We start from the raw sequence: 22,701 nt of genomic DNA, 5'->3' as shown, positions 1-22,701 counted from the left end.
TTTTATATATATTTTCTTGTCTCTTTTTAGTTGTAGTTTCTTTTATTTTCAGTTTTATAAAATTACCACTAGTGCCTAATTTGTATTTACCAATAAACTACTACGAGATTAATTCTTAACCCATAATAAAATATCGTTAGCATTTTATAAATTCAATAGGCATTTGTTTAATTGTTTTCACTATTGTTTTAATTGTTTTAGGGCCTTTAAACATTTTATCAAAGTTTGGTTTCTCCACCATAATTACCTATGTATTATTTGGTTCACTCCGAACATTTAAATTTTAAATATTTGAAACTTTTTATTGTTTGCTCGATTTTGAATTTGAAATTCGAACTAGGTTCCGAACTAACACGAGTTTATCCACAGTAACCGAGGTGACGTGGCATCATTAGCGGGGATTACTGTAGATTAATTACCCGGGCGTCACATAATGCCTATGTAATGATTATGACATGGATGATCATCATAACTATGCTCAATTCTATCAATTGCCTGACAGTAATTTGTTTACCCACCATTACTATGCTTTCGAGAGAGGCCTAATGAACCTGTGGCCCCTCGGTCCATTCTCCATAATACTAAGAATCCTACAATTGCTTTGTTTGCTCTCTTTATTTTCTTCTTACTTTTTATTTACTTTATCTATCACTATCAGTTTTAATCTTGCAACTGGTTGCAACTGGCGAGAACAAGGGGAGTGACGACCCCTTACTTTTCTTGGGTGCAAGCAATTGATGTGTTTGTGTGTAGGTACTGTCTACATTGCTGGTGTGGTGCCTCCTACTGATTTGATAAACATTGTTTCTTAATTGAGGGGAAATATCATCTGCTATTATACTGCTTCACTCTTTCTCTTCTGGGAAACCCAACAACTCCATCGTGAGTACCAGGCGGCGTGCTGGACGACGAGCTGGGCCTCCGGGGTGGGTTGGGCCAAAGCAGCGTCCAAGGGGGTGAGCGCTTGGTCGAAAGGATGCCTGGCTCGAGCCTGCGGTAGCTTTAATCTAGATCTTCTATTGTTGGGTACGCACACGTGGCTACATGCATAGTCTACAACAGGTGTTGGGTTCTGCTGTTAGGATCGATCTCGGCGAGATCACACAAGTCGAGGGCCTCTGGTGTTGCGCGTCTTCGCTTTCCATTTGCCTCACCGTTCCAATACCTTTGTCACATCTCATGCACAGTCTCAAACTTGTCGCCTCTGAATGTGATATGATCTTCTCTCCTGCTTCCAAGCGAACCATACAAGATTGGCACCGTTCCTCTAGATCAACAATCTGCGACCTCCTTGAAACTTGCTCATGATACCACTTGTTAGAATAATTTGAGGCGATCCACTGATGACTAAGCAATCACACGAGGCACGACAGTGAGATTTGCTAACAAGATTCACCGAACATCGGCTACATCCCTGAGCCTGACTATGGATGCTCATCTCCATGATACCGCTACAATACCACACACCAGCTCCCCTGCATGTATGTCCTGTTATGTTGGCATAGGTTGTTACTTCGTGTGCCTATAAGATACAAAAGTCCTACTATGACACCACAACATACTCTGTCTACACACCATACGACGCAGAGTCTAACTATAACCTACCTTGTACACAATATTCAGCACAACTCTAACACCAGCCGACGACACCCGCACCGAGCGACCCCTCCGGGTAGCAGCCACTACCACGCCACACGGCCAAAGAAGCTCCTCAAAGCCAGCCGAGCTTCGGCGGCGGCACCTCTGGTGACGGCGGGAGGAGAAAGGGGAGGGGTGGAAGAGGAGGCGTCGCTGGTTCTCCTCAAGCCGTGAGAGGGGGCGACACGAGTTGTTTTGCACTTTTATTGTTACTCTCTGTGAAGAAATATAAGATCGTTTAAATTATTAACTGGTCTAAGTTGTGATTTAAACAATTTTATATTCCTTCACAGAGGGAGTACTTATTTAGTTTTTGGACTCTATGTTGTTCTTTCTATAACACAGGACGATCTTCACCATGTGAAAGATACTATAGATGATGAAAAACGCATGGGATGAAGGAGTTGCCACACCGGCGCGGCGGTACGTCCCGCTGAAACAAAGATGCATACACATACATTGTACTACACCACATGATCAAATCACGAAGGGAGCATTAATTGATCCACTACATGGAGCGCGCGATGCGAATGCAGAACAGCTACGGACGGAAAAGGAAGGTTCTAGCCGATGATCTGGTCGAGGACGCCGGTGTTCTTGAGGCCGAGCACGATGCCGACGCCCAAGATGTGGCCGAAGGAGCCGCATGCGAGCGTGTCGGCGAGCGTGAAGCCGGCCGGGTCGCCCGTCTGCAGCCCGGACTCGCGCGCCTCCAACTTGAGCCCCGCCGTAGCCTTCCTGTTCGCCGACGGCGCCAGCCCGAACCGCCCGGCGAACAGCATCAGGGTCGTCGTCGTCACCATGATCTGCATCCGCGTATAGTAGTAATTATTTTAACCAAATAAACAATCAATGCCTGACCCATTCGCATGTATACGTAGTACTATGTGTGTGATCTTACGATGTTGGTGGAGGAGCCGATGTAGTCGCAGCGGATGCCCTGGGACCTCTTCCTCAAGGACGGCAGCGTGGCTATGGACCTGGGCGAGGAGTAGCTCCTGAGGCCGTGGAACTGCGGCACGGAGGTCATGGCGGAGAGCTGGGAGGCCATGGCTGCGGATTTGTGTGCTGTGGATGCTGCGATTGCTCAGGTGCAATGCTCAACGAGCTCCTTTCTTAAATCTTGTGGAGCCGGAGCCACACGGGGGATCGCGTGGCGAGCGGCGGCCACTCGAGGATAGGTTTCGGATCCTTGCCACCGACGTGGCGCCCCCTGGTTAGGGAGTGCCTGCCAGTTCGGATAAGATACACCACCGTGTCTAGCTCCTCTCCGTCTGTCGCTATTCTTTTGCTGACGGCATCACCGGCATGAAACGGTTCAGTAAAATAATTAGCTCTTTTCGTTGCTGTTAAATAAATAAATAACTACTCCCTCCGATCCTTTTTAGTCTGTATATAAGTTTTATCCAAAGTCAAAGCATCTCTATTTTAACTAAATTTATAGAAAAAAGTATAACATTCACAATGTCAAATTAATATTATTGGATTCATTATGAAATGTAGTTTCATGGTATATATATTTGGTATTGTAGATGTTGATATTTTTTAATATGAATTTAGTCAAAGTTTACAAAGTTTGACTTGACACAACTCTAATATGCGGAGTAAAAAGGACCGAAGGGAGTATATTTGCAACCTGCAAATTCAAAACAAAAAAAACTTGGTTTTACGTGGCACACACGAATTTGCCAATGAAAATAAAGTGTGTGATGCGTCTTCCAAGTCGTAATGTCACATACACCATGACGGTAGTACCTCAGAGCACACCGAATACCAATCCTGACATCACTACGATAAAGAGGAATGATTGATCATCAACAATATGACCTGATATTATGACGGCATGGCATGCGCAAGCTGTATTTGAATACAACACCACTCTCTCACACTCTGAAAACCCTATATACATTTCATGAGACATGTAAAAAAAAACAGAGTCACAAGGGCCACTAGCTCTTGTGTGTTGGTTCTTTAGAAGAACAAAAGGATCAAACAAGCTGACACGCTACAAATCCTACAAAATACACACTACAAACCAACAAATTGCAACACCGGTATTGAACAACATACGTTCCTGATTGACGTACATTCTCAGATATATCATGTTTTCATGCCTCTATCCTGAGAAGTGAGTTGAGGGAGGTGCTGTTGAACTTTTGGGCGAGGCCCCTGATCACCAGAATGACAAGATCTCGCATATGCCGCGTTTGAACCATCAAGTCAACTTCGTTATCACCGTCAACGACAATCTTGAAACGGTGCTGATCGTTACGATATAGCTCAACCTGCAAGCCTCAAATAAATGTTAGCATAAGTGCATAGCATATTGCTGAAGAAAAATGGAGTACATATTACCAATACCAGATTGTATATATCTATCCAGTTCATGGTAACAGCTTACATGGAATGGGGGGGTGTATGTCCCTCGGGCTTCAGTAGTTGCAAATGATGTCTTGGATCCAGGCTTTACAACCTTGATTCTCTTTCTGTTGACTTCCAAAATTCTCCGCTCCAAATGTCCCATCACTTGTGCCTGTTAGTATTTTAATTAATTTCTTGGGTAAGATAGGTATATTTGGATATCTTAGTATGCTGGTGAGCCGATGCGTAAGGACATCAAAAGTTTGGGGAAATACCTTTTTTGGTGTTCGGTCCTTGTCACACAAAACCTGTTTAATGCAAAGTTGATGCACTCTAGTCAGTAGACAAAGAATAAATTTCACTAAGATAACACAAGGTATACCATTACTTTGAAGATCGCAAACATTGTAACAATATTATATTTAAAATAGTTAGTAGTGACTGGAATGTATACAATTGACTCAAGTTTGTTTTCAGATTGCATGTTTCGTGAAAAACACAATTCATTTGCCCAAATCAATGAATTTTCCACTTTGTTGTGGGGAAAAACAAACTCAGGGACTTAAAGAAAAACATGAAAATGCTATTCTAGCTCCTCACTTTTACTTTTTTCCTTCACCCAACCCCAAAACAATGAATTTCCACAAAAAAACTTGCTGGCACATGGCTCCTCTAATATCTACGCATCAGATTTTGAGGGTTTGGTTTGAAACTTCTCAAGTCAATTTTTTAATTTTCCAAAATAAAGAGAGCATGCGCTCCCCGAGAGCACAAACAATCATATTTTCTTTTGCAGGGACAGCACAAATAATCATTGCAATGGAATTTTTCTCAGACTCAGAATTTAGTGGGAAGAGTTCACGACTGTTACTCATCTCTCAGTGACAACAGTGAATAGGAAACTAAACTGATTTTAACAGTTTGTCAAACAGATATTAATCCATTCATGTTAGCTCTGAACTAGAGAAAAAAAAGGGGAATTTCAGAGAAGAAAGGTTGTCACCTCAAACTTGACAGAACCGTCGTCAAGCTTCTGTTTTACTTCCTTGTAAATTTCGGGTTCTGAATAAGATGAAAGCAGAAATTAATACGACAAACTAGTGAAGGCTGTACGAAAACAATGACTAGAATAGCTAAGAGCCTAAGATGATTTTAAATAATGATTCCCTAATTGAATACATTTATCATAAATACGACATGTATGCACTGCCACGTGTTCATGTTCCATTCTATAGAGGCATGCCACATTCATAAGTTTAATAAATACAACAACAACAAAGCCTTTAGTCCCAAACAAGTTGGGGTAGGCTAGAGGTGAAACCCATAAGATCTCGCAACCAACTCATGGCTCTGGCACATGGATAGCAAGCTTCCACGCACCCCTGTCCATAGCTAGCTCTTTGTCGATACTCCAATCCTTCAGGTCTCTCTTAACGGACTCCTCCCATGTCAAAATCGGTCGACCCCGCCCTCTCTTGACATTCTCCGCACGCTTTAGCCGTCCGCTATGCACTGGAGCTTCTGGAGGCCTGCGCTGAATATGCCCAAACCATCTCAAACGATGTTGGACAAGCTTCTCCTCAATTGGTGCTACCCCAACTCTATCTCGTATATCATCATTCCGGACTCGATCCTTCCTCGTGTGGCCACACATCCATCTCAACATACGCATCTCCGCCACACCTAACTGTTGAACATGTCGCCTTTTAGTCGGCCAACACTCTGCGCCATACAACATTGCGGGTCGAACCGCCGTCCTGTAGAACTTGCCTTTTAGCTTTTGTGGCACTCTCTTGTCACAGAGAATGCCAGAAGCTTGGCGCCACTTCATCCATCCGGCTTTGATTCGATAGTTCACATCTTCATCAATACCCCCATCCTCCTGCAACATTGACCCCAAATACCGAAAGGTGTCCTTCCGAGGTACCACCTGGCCATCAAGGCTAACCTCCTCCTCCTCACAGCTAGTAGTACTGAAACCGCACATCATGTACTCGGTTTTAGTTCTACTAAGCCTAAACCCTTTCGATTCCAAGGTTTGTCTCCATAACTCTAACTTCCTATTTACCCCCGTCCGACTATCGTCAACTAGCACCACATCATCCGCAAAGAGCATACACCATGGGATATCTCCTTGTATACCCCTTGTGACCTCATCCATCACCAATGCAAAAAGATAAGGGCTCAAAGCTGACCCCTGATGCAGTCCTATCTTAATCGGGAAGTCATCGGTGTCGACATCACTTGTTCGAACACTTGTCACAACATTATTGTACATGTCCTTGATGAGGGTAATGTACTTTGCTGGGACTTTGTGTTTCTCCAAGGCCCACCACATGACATTCCGCGGTATCTTATCATAGGCCTTCTCCAAGTCAATGAACACCATATGCAAGTCCTTCTTATGCTCCCTATATCTCTCCATAAGTTGTCGTACCAAGAAAATGGCTTCCATGGTCGACCTCCCAGGCATGAAACCAAACTGATTTTTGGTCACGCTTGTCATTCTTCTTAAGCGGTGCTCAACGACTCTCTCCCATAGCTTCATTGTATGGCTCATCAGCTTAATTCCACGGTAATTAGTACAACTCTGAACATCCCCCTTGTTCTTGAAGATTGGTACTAATAAATACAGTAGTAAAATTGCAGTAAATGGTAATAGGAGAACATTGGTGGGAAAGATGGTAGGTGTTTCTTATAAGGATGGGGTAGGCAATTTGACTATACCAACAGCAATCGGCTCTGTTGAAGCAGAAACAGGTCGTCCCTCAACCCCATCCTCTCTCACAGGTGTGTAAATTGCAACAAGTCTATACCCTACATCATCAACGTTTGCTTCATACATCCTTCCAGTTTCACCTGCACAAGAAATCAAGCGCGGGTAAAAGATGTCAAAGTCTAGAAGAATAGTTGATTGGGTACATCTTTTAAAATAGGTACAAAGTAATCATACCAGGTATGGAGATAAGATCAGGGCTTCCAACCATTGACCTAAGCCATTGAATTTTGCTCTTGCCTTCTTTACCACCACTATAGATACCCCGAACAGCATATAAGTTGGTGTGGAAACCTCTTCCTTCAATTTCCAGTTTTTCAATTTTAGGTAGTCCTGTTAAAAGACAAATACCACTGATTATAGATATTACTGCAACTTTGCATGAGACTGAATACCAATTATCAACAATCACCAATACAAGTGCAACTTGATCTTCATGTTTGGGTCAAATATTGCAAATGCCCTTAAAAGAACTACTACTATTATTTACTTTTAGCAGCCAGAAGAACTTCAATGGACAGGGCAGAAGCATGCACACATTGAACAAATAAGAACACATTGGATCTAAATATAAGCAGTAGAAAAGACCTGGCAAAATAGGGGAGGTCACAGCTGATACCGATTCACTGGATCGTCCAAATACATCAATAGCAATGCATTCACATTTGAGGCATCGGCCTATATCCTCAAAGCGTACTCTGTATGAAGGAGAGCACTCGGTAGCCAAAGGTTCAAAAGACAGGTCCACTCCTGATCCATTTGAGGCAAACCTGCATCCAAAGATATACAGTACATGTTACACACATATTGACCAAAGTATATCCAAAGATATAGATGTTACATCCCTTTTCTTACCATTGGTATTTTATTTCTTTCTTGTAGTTACCCCATATATGCTCTTGAGTCTCATTTCTTGGAATTTGTTCAACTACAGCAAGTGTTTCTCTCTCAACTTGATTTCCTTTGAATGAAAGGGTCTCGATTTTGAGTTGCTCTGCGACAGAAAGATTCAGTTACATAAAAATGAGAACATAAAAGTAATATATCCAATAGGTTCAGAGACGTATAGCTTACCTGGAAAGATTATATCAGATGGTTCAGAGAACTTTTCTTCGCCAATGACTCCATCTGAACGAACAGGGGTATACCTGCCAAGAATTGCAAACACATACTGCATATTAGACATCAGGAAAGATCATGCCCAGTAATTTTCAACCAAATTATCCATAAGTTACTTTTTATTCCAATGAAAGTATGTCAGATGTTGTCATTTATCTTAGAACGATGAAATATACAACAGAAGCAACATTCTGCAGACAAATCCTTTGGAACGCAATTTTCTGGTGAATTACGGATCATAATATATTTGAGAAAAAAACAGTAGAACGACTTTGAAAAGAAAAAACATAACATGCCACTGAGGTTTCTTCACGTGGACTATATTATCTAACCTAAGATGAGAATAAACAAACCATCAAGTGATTCCAATAAAAAGTGTCAAGACAAAAATAGACTTAATTAAAATGATTTACCCAAACAACAGATGGCAGCTGTAATCTGCATCTGCCACTTCATATGTACTTGAAGCAGCGCCATCTATACAAATCCTGGTCCCATCACTAGATTCCCTATACCACTTATGCAAGCTTGATCCCTCATATCCACCATAATAAATGCCTACTCCACTGTATAAGTCTGAACTTGTCTTCTTCAAGTTAACATCCAAAACAGATGGAAAAGCTGCAAATCTCATACAAGAGTAAGAATCTGCAGGAAGTAAATACTTAATACATAGCAATGTCAAGTAGGAACAGATCAAGTGGCAACCTGCCATGACAGGGTTATCAGTGATAGCCATCAATGGGTCACCAGTCTTTCCATCACATCGTGTAGGAACCCAGCAAAGGATCAAGTAGAAGCCAACATCAACCAATGAAGGTTTGTACAATCTGTTAGACATTGCATTATTTCAAATGAATTAGCTCTTAACATACATCCTTCAAAAGCAAAAGCCTTGATGCAATCAGTAAAAGAACGCACAAGGTTTCTCCGACGACTTCTGAACATGATGCCACCAGCTCAGGTTCCAAGTTATCAAGCTTCTCTGTAGTTCGGAACCAAGTATATTTTCCAGTGCCTTCTTTGCCACCGAAGTAGGCTTTGATAGGAGAAATTTCATTGTCCTCAAAACACTCTGGTATAACAAGACTGACACCCTTGGGCTCCCCTGTGTCAATGGCGGATTAACGAACAGACAATTCTTTAGATTAAAATTTGTATAGAGTTTGGGCACGCTATGCTCAAAACTGAATTCATTTCATCTACTCCCTCCGTAAAGTAATATAAGAGCGTTTAGATTACTATTTTAGTGATCTAAACACTCTTATATTAGTTTACAGAGGGAGTACTTCCTACAGGATCCAGATTATCACATACAAGGACAATCCATGTTATGATTAATGAAGATTAAAGCTACTAGGCATTTTCTTTCTGCACTAGATCAAGGCTTCTCCACTGATGGAAACAGTAGAGCATTTTGGAAGAAGCACTAACCAGGTAAGATTATATCCGAAGAAACACTCTTGGGTGACCCTTGCACTCCATCTTCTCGTACAGGTGTAAATATAACCTCAATTCGGCAATCAACATCAGCTAGAACAAGATCTAGACATTCTAAGAGACAAACAATTGAACATTAATTCTGCTCCAACAGAGAAAAAACAGCAACTGTATCTGATAGGGCGCAATCCTTAAAAAAAACTTAATGTGCACTGACCATCGGCAATCAACTCATCCTTGCTACCATCATCATGTGACCTGAACCATTGCTGGATGCAGTTTCCCTTAACACTAGAATGAGAAGAAAAAGAAGCAACCAAATCAGATCGGCTAGTATATGTCAATAGGCATAACCTGGAACACTGGCAGTGTAGCTTACCCTCCAGTATACTCAGCATGAGAGGTCAACCGACCACCTTCAAGCATAGAGCCAGCTAGCTCAAGTGATCGACATGCCGGTGGCCCTGCAAACAAGTATACAAGGGGATTTTGGTCCATTTAGCTAGCCAGTGTTATTACATCAATGAATAGATTGGAGGAAATGCGTGTCCACATGCACATATGTACAGAAGCATGAGAACTAAAGAAAAGCGCTTATTTTCCCATGAGATAAAATTGTCAGCTAATGTACCAGGAATAATAGGACCGATTGCTTCTGTCGACACCAAAGAACCATGAACTCCATCAATTCTAACAGGCTCGCACGAGACAGACACGTAGAAGCCAATATCATCGCATTTCAAGCTGTATGATGAGCTTGTTGCGCCTTCAATTTCATTCCAGGTTCCATCAGAACTTGTCTACACACAAAAGAGAGTTCATTTTAAGGATGCCACTGGATACCCAATCTGTTAGAAGTTACAAAAAGTCATCATTGTGTGAAAACAATAATGGTGTTTCAATAACCTACCAGTACCCAACAGAATATCGTGTCCCCTTCTTCTCCTCCCCAGTATCTTCTATTGGCAACCATAGTTGTCCCTTCAATGGCCTCACCATTTAGTTCAAGAGAAAGTAGCGCCGGATTTCCTGTTAAAAGTGAAGAGATTTAATTAGTCAGTGCATTGGAAATCATTTTGCTTGACGAATTTTATTGGTCAGTTAACATCTAGACTATGTCAAAACTACAGTCAGGAAACATAACTCAGCCATAAAAAAGCAACCAATCCACAAAAGAGAATTAAGTGGCATACTGAAGCTATTCTACTCGACTACTCCTTTGTTTTTGACATATATACAATCTCGGCATCATGTCACGACGCAAAAGCATATTAGGCATCCGCAAAGAATCCTACTTCATTTATTCAGTCAGCTTCTTGCTTGGCACATAAAGTGATCTCCTATTTGAGAAATTGCTCGGGAGGAAGGAGAATGTGCACCTGGTGTAACTCTATCATTTCCCAAGAAAACTCCTGGCTCACCAACAATACCATCGTTCCTGATTGGTATGCATTTGAAAGAGACAAACTTCCCAACATCTTCCTTTTTAATGTGATATTGTAGCAAACCAGACGCTTCTGAAAGTGGGCTGCCTTCATCATCCTCAGTCTGTCAAACTTTTTGTAAGTGGAGCAACAGTGTGGCATAAAGAACGTAGAACATAGCTAGTACCCAAGGAGTATATACTAAATATATGCATTTCTAGAAGCCCAATATGCATGATGAGTGCTATTTACTGAGAATCAGTGTGAACTAAGTTACAAACAAGAAAGTATAGCAATACCTCATGAAGATACCAGCTGTATAGACTATTTCCTTCATAGCCCCCAATATACCCATATGATGCAGTCAACATTTGATCCTCTGAGAATTCACCAGTGACTGTCAAAAAGTTCAGACTGGGCGGCAATGCTGCAACAGAGGAGAAATATAACCAAGCTGTCAAATTTAGAAAGCAAATGGCAACAGCACGAGAACAAAGAGGTAAATCACAAGATGCTAGTGCATATTTGCCCAAACAAAAACAAAAGCTTGAAGGTGAATGATGTGGACCTTCATGACCTTACAAAAGTTTTGGATGAATTTTATGCTCCCAGTATTCCAATAATAAACAGGAGAAATACCAAAATCTACTGGCTAAGAAATTTGTGGAGATAGTCCAGTGGAACTGTAGAAAACTTCTAGCCACCCATTCAATAAATTAATTAGGTCATCTACCATTCATGAATTTAGTATTCAAGTGTGGGCAGATAATGAACTGGTAGACAAAACTACAAATGGCCACTGGTGAGAGTTGTGAACAGAATATTCATCCTTATCAGAAGTGTGAACACAAAATGATATTTAGGACAAATAGTTGAGTTTGACAGAACATGAACTTACTTTCCACAACATCATCTAATACAGCATAGGCTGGTGCACCAATTTCGCCATCAGGTCCCACAGGAGTAAACTTTGCAACAATATAACATCCAACAGCCCCAAGAGGAATGTGGAATGTCTAGTATAAAATTCACAAAGAGATTGTAACTCACCATATCTCCATTAAAAACATGACTACAAGTTCAGTAATGCTGCAACACCAAGAGAAGTAGAGAATAAAATTTAACATACCTTGGAGACTTTAGATGTACAAAGGGCTTCAAGCTCATGGTCATTCACAAATTCAGATGAAGATGCCTTGAACCACTGAACCCTGCTGGATACTTCAGTTCCACCTGTGACGGTAGCAGTAACAGATACCTTGCTTCCTTCTCTTGCTTCACCAATAATCTTCAAATCAAAGACTTTCGGAGGAGCTAACCGACCAAGGGAAGTAAAGCAAAGTGATCACACAGCTAATAGCAACATTATCGTAAAGCACAGAAACATTAACACTTTAACTGCAAAATGGGCACGACGTCATTAGTTGCTACCTTTCCGTACTGCCTCTGTTATGGCGAAAGCAGCTTCACCCTCCTGGCCTGGAAAGACACTAATATAATTTAGTATAACAAAATATCAATGCACACAAGCAGTGGACAGTTGAACAGACCTTCAAGATTGATGGGAGTATATACAAATTTGAGGCACCAGCCCACATCCTCCTTGGTTAGTGTGTATTGTGTGCTATTCGACAGCACTAGAAGATATCCACTGCACAAGATCAAGTAGTTGTTTCCATAAATAGCATACTACATCAATTTCTACACACTGCGTGTGGTGCTAGACTAGTGCTCAACCAGAGCAGCTAAAGATAAATCATTCTTTCATATTTCTTATTTACTTTATAAGTTTACATTCAGTTGAATATTGCTCCTTAAAATGTTGGAAACTCCTAGGTGCCTAGAGTCCAGCATCACAAATGGGGATGTCGGAAGCAAGGGGCATCAAAATCACATTCTATTGGTACAACCACAGTCCGATAATGTTCAGTCTATTTAATCTAGCTATGTAAAGGCATCTACTTGGATTATTAAGACCAAAAGATCTGTTCAGACACAATGGGTGATGTAAGTAGGATCTTCCTAGTGACAACATAAGAATGATACCTTAGACATCGCATATGACTATGAAAGATTTGGTTTTGGCAGTCCAGATTCTCAGAAGGCATACCAGTTCCTGAATTGCTATTTCATAAGAGACGAGATAAGCCTGGTCGACTGACCTGGTTTCAAAGTTCAGCTGATCGGTTCAACCTATAAGTACTTAACCGAGGCATAGGACAAATCAAAATATTATTTTACTTCAGAAGGATAAGGAAACGTTTACAGAAGAAAACTTGACGGGTGCTCCCAGGAAAAAAGCACAAACGCTCAACTAAAGACCTTTCCTTGCAATCTTATTAAGATCTACTATTTCTGTCCAAATTGATAATAAAGCCTTGGTCGTTTTTGTCTGGCTACACACAAAATTCCTGGAACTGGTTGTCAAATGCTAAATTTGATACTGGGCCTAAGACCGATGAAGGTGACAGGATGGACCGGATGTAATGCTCTGAGAAGCGAGGGCCGAGGGTAGGCTGGCCATCTCGCAGGTTGGTGAAGGGGGCAGAAGGGACGGACTGGGATTAGATTTGTACTAGTTCATACTCTCATTCATTCCATGATCAGTACCGATACATGATTATTTAATATTTATATAGATGGCTCTCTTAGCCCTACGCAACTAAGATTAACAGATGAAATCATATCTAATCTCTACAGAGGACAACCCTTCCATGCTTATGTTTAATTGGCTTAAGGCCCAAACTACTTGATCTCAGTGGTGCTACTAGGGAGTGGGTCTGCGCTCATGTCAATGGTATACAGGAAAAACCTCACTGCGTAAGCAGAATAAGCGGTCAAGACTCGGATTGGTAATAGTTATAACGAGTGCAATGCTTGGCTGTAATGAAAGTGCTAAACCATATATACACAAAAGGTGATCTATACTTTATTCAATATACTTAATGATCCCACAAAAATGGCGCATACCCATTTTCCTTCTCTCTGAACCATTGGAATTTGCTCAGTCCCTCTTTGCCACCAAAGTATTTTCCGTTTCCTTTGATTGTGTTGTCTTCAACAATATCTCCAACAACGTGTACATTGCTAACTGATGGTGTGCCTGAAATAATGTCATAGACAAACAGTTATGAAATTAGAGATAAAAATAGTGCCTAGTCATTACAAATAGGTCATATGAGTATGAGCAAAAATTATGGAACATACAAATTGAGATCAAGATGACAACTCTAATGGACACGGTCCTTATTTTTAAACAAGTGAACACTTTTATCTAGAGGTTAAAGGACTATAAGCAGATGAACCATCATCAGTTATTTTTGAAATGGAAAGGCCATATGTACAAATAAACATGCATTCTTAACAATATCTTTTCTGGTGAATTTTTTAAAATATCAGCAGCAAATTATCTGTATCTTCTGTCCACAGAGGCTCCAGCATATATAATTTGTAAAATAATTTAGATAGCAGGATTACATTTAGCCAAAACTAAACATATCCATCACAAGGTGATTGGTCTGGTTGTTTTGGCCTCTTCTTTTTTAGTCAAGATCATTTTCTTCTTTATGACGTAATAAGTTTGTAATTAAGTATGGCTGGACGCATCCATGATGCAGAGGGGGTAATAAAAGCATTCATTGTCTAAAAAATCCATTACAGATAGATCGGAAGAGATGCTTGCAAATATGTAACCCTAATGAATATGTGTCCCATATCTTAAGTTCAACGGAAAATTGTAACAGTAAAAAGTGATTGCAGAGAAAAGTATTTACCAGCCTTTACAAAATCTGTCATTGTGCATTGTGGCTCCCCCTTAACGCCCTCTTCCGTAACAGGCGTGTACATAAATACCAAACTTGAATCAATATCATCTATAGTTAGCTGATATTCCATCCCTTCGGCTCCATCTATTACAGCATTGCCGTTCCATGTTCGCCTCAACCAACTAGACCCAAAAGAGATTTAACAAGTCAAGGACATTCCTTACTACAAGAAAAATAGGAAGGGAAATAAAAACATTTGATAAAATGTTCATTTAAGCAAATAAAAATGGTAGAAAGTTAGTAGGGTAAAGAGGTAAACCAACCTTGCAACACCTTTCCCTGGTGTCCCACCACACCAAGCAATCTGAGGAACACCCTTGAGTACATTTCCTTCTACTAGTTCACCACTGACTGTTAGATTGATAACCTTTGGATATCCAGTCCCTGGTAAACAGAAACAGGATAAGAAAACCTTTGAACTATGTAGGGTTTGCCACCATATAGTAGATTAGCACACTGGTTGACCATCCATAAGAGCATTGTGTTATTGGATAATACAGGGTACTCTTGTCTAGTATGCCAAAATAATGGCTGCTCAAGGCAATTATTTGTGCATAAGTACTAACAGAGGGAAAAACTATTTCTACTCTCACAAGAAATAAAAAAGCTAGAAATCTTGCAGCAAGGCAAATAAAGCTTCAGAGGAGTTTCAGTGAAAGGGCCCCATAATTAAGTACAAAACTACAAACATTTTATCTAACTTACTACTACATGCAAAATGGGCACCAATTATAGAATTACTAGAAATCAGAATCAATTATTATGAATATTCAATGAGTTGTTTGATATACCTGGACAAACAGGTAAAGATACAGCAAAGACAGGCGGGAATTCAGCATCATTCAGTACTGGAGTGCATTCAACTTTCAAACATTTTCCAACATCCTCACTCTTCGGCCAGTACACCTTATATTTTACATATAGCAAGAGTTTAGAATTGGAAAAGGATGGTAGCATGGCAAAACTGGTAGAACTATACAAAACTAGTAGGGACATAGAACTTGTAGAATACAATAGCAGAGAAAATAAGGTCGAAGTCGATGATAGATGAAAATGCAAATTGCAGAAGATAATATGTGCACTCTGGAGGCAGGGGTTTTCATCGAGCCATTAATTTGGTCCTAGTTTTGTATGATGCAAGTTTGTGGTTTAAATTTCTTATCCTCACTCTTCGGACAGTACACCTTATATTTTACATATAGCAAGAGTTTAGAATTGGAAAAGGATGGTAGCATGGCAAAACTGGTAGAACTATACAAAACTAGTAGGGACATAGAACTTGTAGAATACAATAGCAGAGAAAATAAGGTCGAAGTCGATGATAGATGAAAATGCAAATTGCAGAAGATAATATGTGCACTCTGGAGGCAGGGGTTTTCATCGAGCCATTAATTTGGTCCTAGTTTTGTATGATGCAAGTTTGTGGTTTAAATTTCTTATCCACACCGCATGTAATGGCGATTTATTCAGTACTTTTAGCTTTAGGTAATTTTAGTGAACAAGGAGCAAAAGGACGGAAGTGCCCTAACTGCTGGCGTCAATCATGTTTGACAATCTTAGAGTGCAACCCTAATATAAAGGTTATTTTTGCATTCTTAAGGTCTATCAACCAGTGCTGGCTAATATTGGGCAAAGCTCTAGCTGAAACGGGCAGTTGGGATAAACAGAAACACCATGGATGACGGTACAAACTACAAAAAGGTCTGAAACGTCAGTTCTTTACAACGCAAATAACCTTAGGAGGAGTATTTGTACCTCGCTTAATTCTTCAGGAATAGGCACAAAACCTGTCGGTGTCTTGCCACCTAGAAACCATTGGTATTTGAGGACTAGTTTACCTTCACTACTAAGATTTGTGAAGCTAAAATGGCAATGGCAGGGGTCTTCTTCAAATGGATGGTCAACATAAGCTGTCTTCACTATGTAGTCCTGGGGCAATTTATTCTTCCATTGCTCAAGCAGGAAGGAGAATGTTGAATCTGTTCACGGAATTTAAAACAAAATAAATGTGCAATTAGGCTATCAAAGATACTAAAGAAGTCAAGAACCAGGTAACAAATATGTATCATACAGCTTTAGTTCATGATGTCACATCAAGCCTTGGCATGCTGCCTATGTTTTATTCATGAGAACAAAGAAGAACTAAAAGAACATGAAACCTAGTATTATTCACAAAAGTACCATGTGTTAAAATTCAAATTCCCTTGTTCAAAAAGGAAAAATGACATGCCTTGAGAAGAAATGCCAGGTTGACCACTCTGACACACAATCCTTTGGCATCATGCACTAGCATAAAGCCCGTGTGTCTAACCAAACACATGTCTTTAAGGAATATATATTATACTAAAAGTCTAAAACTGAAATCCTTAGAAAATGTGTTAACAACGACAAAAGAAGTCAACAAACAAAGTTTCTGTGCAGTAAAATCATACCAGCAGCAAGTTCAGGGGAGCAAAATTCCCAACCATCACGAATGCAAATAGCTGTATGAGCAGGATATTGCTTCACAACCTCAGCCTCGGTGGGATTCAGATCTGCATCAAATTCACACTTCAGAATATGAAAGATCTTAGTGTAATTAGATACAATATTCAGGTCACACCAAACATCTATACTTACCCAACACGACCAATGCAGGACTACGCATGATTGATCAATTTATCAACATAAGAGATCACAGCAGTCATATCCCTACTATATATGCCGACAAAGAATTGACACTGAGATACCTCAACTCTCAAAATTTGAAAAAAAAAAAAAAGAACTATTCGTATGGCGACATTTTTCAAGGAAAAGGAAACGGAAAGTGGTTTATCTGGAAATATCTCAAGTAACAGAATCGCCTGCCTTTTCATTCAGAGTAACGACATCCCGATTGAATGAGATTTTACCACAGCAATAAGCTTAAGATCAGACATCAAGACAGCTATTTCTTACTACAGACCGTCCAATCAAAAAGTAGTAACTACGCAGGACAGTGAAAAGCATGTTTGGGCATACCTCGGTCGTTGAATTTTTTCATAGTAGGGCCTACAAGCAAAATCAAAGCAGCTTCCAAGTGTGGCATCTCAAGAAGTGGATTCTCCTCCACACGTAAACTCTGAAGGCAATTTGAGTTTAATATAGCACATGTGAGCCAACTATGCTAAATCTTCATGCATCAATATTCTTGAGTAACTTCATATAATTGAATAATTCTTATACATAAAATTCAGGTTCCAAGTGTTTGTGCGAACATCATATCATCATCAAGAGTGGAGTGAATTGCTCCATCGATGCATATAAGGTTCAATAACATCAAGTTAAAGGCTACCAACTAAGGTATGGAGATACATGCTGATATAACTTAGCTTGATAAGAAAATAAGCAGTGTAAATTACTTATAACTAAAACTGAAGAAAACCTACCTCCAGAGAAGGTAAATGTGGAAATCCCCTCAAAGTTGATATTCTATTCCTGCTGGCTGCTAACACCTATACATAAACAAAGTCAGGTCTAACTAGCTTATTTGATTATGTTCAAGTCAGACAAAATCAGCAAACTCACTTGAAGTCGAGGCTGACTGGCCATACAGAGTGACTTCAACTTATTTTGGGCGACAGAAAGGAACTGGTGCAGCAAGAGAAATACGAGGCTGAGATTTAGCTTTGTCAAAATAAGTAAATGATCAACTGCTACCTGCTAAGACTAAGTTGACAACATTACCATACCTCCAAGTTAGGAAATTCGGGAAGGCTGGCAAGTGAAGTTATTTGATTTCCAGCAAGATAAAGTTGCTACATAGTTCAGTATAAATGAAATTAGTGCACATGAGCCTTCTATGTGTTCAATGAATACGACTGGGGAAGCACAAACCTGGAGGACTTTGCAATTCTCAAGAGGCTCAAACCCAGGGAGCTTAAAGTCATTAAAGCTCAAATCAAGAACCTGGAAATATTATGAAACACATAGCACAGCAAAACTAGAATCAACAAAAATATTGCACATGAAGGATGAACAACAAAAAGGGAATGAGGGGATACCTTTACGCCGTTGAGTATCTCAATGCCCTCCAAACTTGATAACAGATTGTCCCGTAGATACACAAACTAGAAACAGGAAATATAGTTAGCAGTCATTTTATCCATGCCATTGCATAAGCAATGCTGGTTATATATATCTTTGCACACTTGCTAAGTTTAGCAACTACCATACAAATTAGCAAGATTGTTTCTCTCTAGTTATTCAAAAGCGCAAAAAGCTGTGAGTTTTAAATGCTGGAAAACAGAAAAGGAAAGGCTGAATGCACTTTACCTCAAGTTTAGGTGTTAATCTCAACTGTTTCAGACTACGAACCCTGTGACCTCTTGAATCCAGTCTCTGTAGCAGCAGAAAATATGTTGGATGGAAGAAAACAACCACATGATGCAATCATCTTAGTTATTGACAAAACAAGCAGAAAAGCAACACTAACCACTTCATCGCTAGCCTTCAGATCCACCTGTGGCAGCATCATAAACCGTGAGTCACGACTATCAGCAGTCGAACTCTTCCTCCGGCTCAACACAGAAGAACCCTTGTCCGCCGATGACGTCCGAGAACCCAATTTCTTTGTGACACTGCTTGTCACTGAAGAGGACCGCGGTGAGTGCAGAGAAGCATTTGATGCCATTCTCCTGGAACTGGCAGTCGTGCTGCTGCCATTGGAGCTCTCTGTCAGGGATGGGACCTTGTTCAGTGTTGAAGTTGGCGATGCCTTAACAGAAGGCTTCTTCACCGAATCTACCTTGGTCCTCTCAGACACCAAAGATGTCCTCTTCTCCAGTGAAGGTCTGGAACTAACAGTGGGGACTGACACCGGTTTACTCCTCTTGGCCGCATCCGACAGCGAAGGACTAACCTTCTTAGCAACAACTGAGCTCCCATTCTCCTGTTGCTTCCCGGCAGTTCCGGTGCTGCTTCTTCTCTGCACCGAACCAGCGGTGACGGTAGAGGTAGGCTTCATCAACGAAGACCGGGACACATTCAACTGTGCCGAGGTAAGACCATCAGTCCGCTTCTTGACTGACGAAGACGCAATCCTGGCAGTGGGTGCAGATGGTCGAGGCTTCACCGGTTTAGCATCTGCCGGCTTTGATGCCTCCGGTGGAGCTTCCATTCCCGACAAGCAGGATAAAGGCCTCAACTGGGTTCACCTCCAATGCGTTAATAGTCAGTCAAGCCAACAACCTCTTGGCAGCTGAACACATGAGTGAGCTGGATTGCAAAGAGACAGACAAACACCCGATTAGTGTGACAGGGATGAAAGGGTCAGCAAATTGCTTAACAATTCAATACAAAAAACGCAGATTCCCTTGGCATGGAGCCTGCACGCCAGTTCAGAAATTGAAATAGTGGCCGAATTCGTCAACGCCTCAACGGAAATGACCAAGGGTGTGACGCGAGCTAGTACCAATCAGACTGAAAAATCGTGCAATCACGACGTCCTACCAAAATATGCGAAACTTTTAAAGCTCATTTCTGGAAGAAAAAAAATAACTTTTAAAGCTCAGGAAGAAACGTGTAGCAGCAGTAAGTTTGAGGCCGGAATTCAAAACAGAATCAAAATTTCGTCCGAGATGGCAAAACACCAAAAGTCGTAAAAAGACTCAAACCACGCCGCCAAAACGCTCCTAGAACCCTAGCGAGCAGTAGTGAATGCGCATAAACCTCCACCACTGGTTCGGCGAGAAGGCGACCGAAACGCCCGCCGGAAATCACCGCCGGCGAGCCCCCAGGCGAAATACTTGGATAAATAACCAGGCCCTGGACTCTCAAACCACCGGTCACTCAGAACTGCGGCTCGAAAGTTAAAAACTCAATCCGAAAGAAAAAAACATCAGGAATTTCCAGCGGAAAAAGACCGAGCAGCGGGCAGGCAAGGGGTCAGTCCCTCTCAGCTCACCTCCCGTGTCGTAGCCGGAGCCGAGCCCAGCCGCCGGCCCTGCCTCCCCTTCGGGCTTCGGCCAATGCGGCCAGGAGCGTGCGAGGTGGTAGGCGGTGGGAGACGGAGACGAGAAGCGGAGTGGAAGAGCGGAGGCAATAGACAGCATCAGCCGGGGAAGAGTATCCGAGGGGGTCAAGCGAAGCAAAGCGAGCCGGTCCATATAATTATAGACAAATTCCGGGGGGCGGATGCATAAACTCGAAAAATAAAAGGTTGCCGGGTTTGGGTTTGGTCCCGGTCCCGGTCCCGCTCTCCGCGCTTTCGTCTGGGCCCCGCCCGGGCGCTTCGAAAATCGTTCGACTTTTTCCGCTTTGAGCCTCGAGCTCCTGAAAATTACTAGACGTCAAGGGATGGGGGTGGTTACTGTAAAGTGCCGCCGACGCCGGCGTACTGGTTCTTTCGCGTGGCCCGGCTGGCCGCTGGGACTTTGGAGCGGCGTTGAGTTTCGTGAGAGTAGTCTCCGGCTAGGTTAGGGCATCGTGGCCCACAAATTTTCTTTCACATCCGTTTATAAATAAGGATCAGTCTGCACATATTTAAACAACAATTCAAACTAAACATACGAAGTTTGTTCAAACACATCCGAATTTCATATAAACATGGTGGATTTCATTACATATCCGACCCTAGAGGTATAATTAGTTAACCTAATCTATTATTGCTGGCATCTGTTCCTCGTGTCCGGCCATGAGCCCTCAGAACTGAAGCTTTGCCTTCTCCAGTTGCGCCTCTGCACTCTACATCTCTGTCTCCAAAGCCTCGGGAAGTGAAGTTGTCCGTCTTCGCGTCGCCGCCAAGCGGCTAGTCGGTTGTTGATGTTCGGCCCACCAAGCTTGGCTTCAACAGCGGTGGCCTTCTTGGGACCCGAACGGTGGCGACCTACCGTGCACTACTCTTCCTCATTGCCGACTGCGATCGCGGACGTGTTGGCTTCGTGGTTGTGGCGGCGGAGCGCGGCCTCGGCGGTGTTCTCTGCCTCGTCGTCGGTCTTGCCCCACACCTCATCTGTTGCCTCGTCGAACTCCTTGTAGGCGGCCTCCAGTTCCGCCTGACGCTAGCGGTACCTCTAGCGGACAAAGTGGTAGGACTCGAGCGGCGCCGCCTGGTCCGTGTCCGGCACGATCGCCCTGCCGGCGGCGAGCTGCTCCTCTGCCTGCTGGTGCTCCTGAAGGAGCTGGTGGTTGTAGGCGCCTTCGGCCAGCGCGCTCCCGGAACTGCTCCTCCCGCTCATCCCTCACCATGTCCATGTAATGGGAACGGGACTCGCCGATGGTCATGGTGCAATGTACCGACAAGGGTGGTGCGGAGGAGGAGGGTGGCGTCATGGCGTAGATGAGGAGGGTGGCGTTGGCTCGTCGTCGGCCACTTCCTCTATTGGGACGTCGTCGTCCTCTAGTTGTCTGTTGATACGTCTCCAACATATCTATAATTTTTTATTGTTCCATGTTATTATATTATCAATCTTTGATGTTTTATATGCATTTATATGCTATTTTATATGATTTTTGGAACTAATCTATTAATCTAGATCCCAGTGCCAGTTTCTGTTTTTTCCTTATTTTTGAGTTTCGCAAAAAAAGAATATTAAACGGAGTCCAAATGAGCTGAAAATTTACGGTAATTTTTTATGGACTAGAAGAAGCCCCGAAGCAAAGGAGTTGGGCCAGAAGAGCCACGAGACCTCCACAAGGGTGGAGGGCGCGCCCTCCGTCCTTGTGGACCCCCTGACGTGAAACCGACGCCAAAAATTCCTATAAATACATAAACCTCCGAAAAGAAATCTAGATCGGGAGTTCCGCTGCCGCAAGCCTCTGTAGCCACCAAAAACCAATCGGGACTCTGTTCTGGCACCCTGCCAGAGGGGGAAACCATCACCGGTGGCCATCTTCATCATCCTGACGCTCTCCATGACGAGGAGGAAGCAATTCACCTTCGAGGCTGAGGGTATGTACCAGTATCTATGTGTTTGATCTCTCTCTCTCTCTCTCTCTCTCTCTCTCTCTCTCTCTCTCTCTCTCTCTCGTGTTCTTGATTTGGCACGATCTTGATGTACCGCGAGCTTTGCTATTATAGTTGGATCTTATGATGTTTATCCCCCTCTACCTTCTTGTAATGGATTGAGTTTTCCCTTTGAAGTTATCTTATCGGATTGAA

General features: G+C 42.1%; 2 protein-coding genes across 3 annotated transcripts; both read right to left on the bottom strand.

The window, feature by feature from the left end:
* Nucleotides 1-1,990: 1,990 nt before the first annotated feature.
* Nucleotides 1,991-2,743, bottom strand: LOC119354480 (photosystem I reaction center subunit psaK, chloroplastic-like). The gene is made up of 2 exons (XM_037621208.1): nucleotides 2,540-2,743; nucleotides 1,991-2,444 (listed from the first exon to the last, which is right to left on the bottom strand). The coding sequence occupies exons 1-2, from the start codon at nucleotides 2,687-2,689 to the stop codon at nucleotides 2,202-2,204; spliced, it is 393 nt and encodes a 130-aa protein (XP_037477105.1). The 5' UTR covers nucleotides 2,690-2,743; the 3' UTR covers nucleotides 1,991-2,201.
* A 689-nt stretch (nucleotides 2,744-3,432) lies between these two features.
* LOC119354479 (187-kDa microtubule-associated protein AIR9-like) lies at nucleotides 3,433-20,662 on the bottom strand. Of its 2 annotated transcripts, XM_037621207.1 has the most exons (38): nucleotides 20,506-20,662; nucleotides 19,036-19,817; nucleotides 18,876-18,941; nucleotides 18,605-18,670; nucleotides 18,438-18,509; nucleotides 18,293-18,358; nucleotides 18,129-18,191; nucleotides 17,990-18,055; nucleotides 17,583-17,682; nucleotides 17,015-17,116; nucleotides 16,338-16,561; nucleotides 15,374-15,488; nucleotides 14,846-14,966; nucleotides 14,532-14,704; nucleotides 13,729-13,861; nucleotides 12,309-12,409; nucleotides 12,190-12,237; nucleotides 11,888-12,072; nucleotides 11,657-11,774; nucleotides 11,058-11,185; nucleotides 10,714-10,882; nucleotides 10,245-10,363; nucleotides 9,966-10,134; nucleotides 9,714-9,798; nucleotides 9,552-9,625; nucleotides 9,329-9,448; nucleotides 8,816-9,002; nucleotides 8,603-8,724; nucleotides 8,308-8,515; nucleotides 7,850-7,923; nucleotides 7,631-7,769; nucleotides 7,364-7,545; nucleotides 6,953-7,108; nucleotides 6,727-6,858; nucleotides 5,003-5,061; nucleotides 4,275-4,307; nucleotides 4,040-4,171; nucleotides 3,433-3,923 (listed from the first exon to the last, which is right to left on the bottom strand). In XM_037621207.1, the coding sequence occupies exons 2-38, from the start codon at nucleotides 19,717-19,719 to the stop codon at nucleotides 3,747-3,749; spliced, it is 4,968 nt and encodes a 1,655-aa protein (XP_037477104.1). In that variant the 5' UTR covers nucleotides 19,720-19,817; nucleotides 20,506-20,662; the 3' UTR covers nucleotides 3,433-3,746. The 2 variants fall into 2 exon arrangements, with proteins under 2 accessions (XP_037477104.1, XP_037477103.1); XM_037621206.1 differs by having other exon boundaries at nucleotides 8,308-8,724.
* Nucleotides 20,663-22,701: the final 2,039 nt, after the last annotated feature.

Source organism: Triticum dicoccoides, chromosome 2A (assembly GCF_002162155.2).
Source record: "Triticum dicoccoides isolate Atlit2015 ecotype Zavitan chromosome 2A, WEW_v2.0, whole genome shotgun sequence".
Classification (NCBI taxonomy): Eukaryota; Viridiplantae; Streptophyta; class Magnoliopsida; order Poales; family Poaceae; genus Triticum; species Triticum dicoccoides.
Note: the sequence above shows the minus strand (reverse complement) of the source record. Positions and strands in the feature narration are given on the sequence as shown.

Bases quoted from the DNA above. Each gene is read 5' to 3' on its own strand.
- LOC119354480 (XM_037621208.1), bottom strand. From the start codon at position 2,689: ATGGCCTCCCAGCTCTCCGCCATGACCTCCGTGCCGCAGTTCCACGGC. The intron at 2,445-2,539 runs GTAAGATCACAC...ACGCGGATGCAG, and splicing joins TCGGCTCCTCCACCAACATC to ATCATGGTGACGACGACGAC.
- LOC119354479 (XM_037621206.1), bottom strand. From the start codon at position 19,719: ATGGAAGCTCCACCGGAGGCATCAAAGCCGGCAGATGCTAAACCGGTG. The intron at 9,626-9,713 runs GTAAGCTACACT...TTCTCATTCTAG, and splicing joins CATGCTGAGTATACTGGAGG to TGTTAAGGGAAACTGCATCC. The intron at 7,770-7,849 runs GTAAGCTATACG...TTTCTGTCGCAG, and splicing joins ATCTGATATAATCTTTCCAG to AGCAACTCAAAATCGAGACC.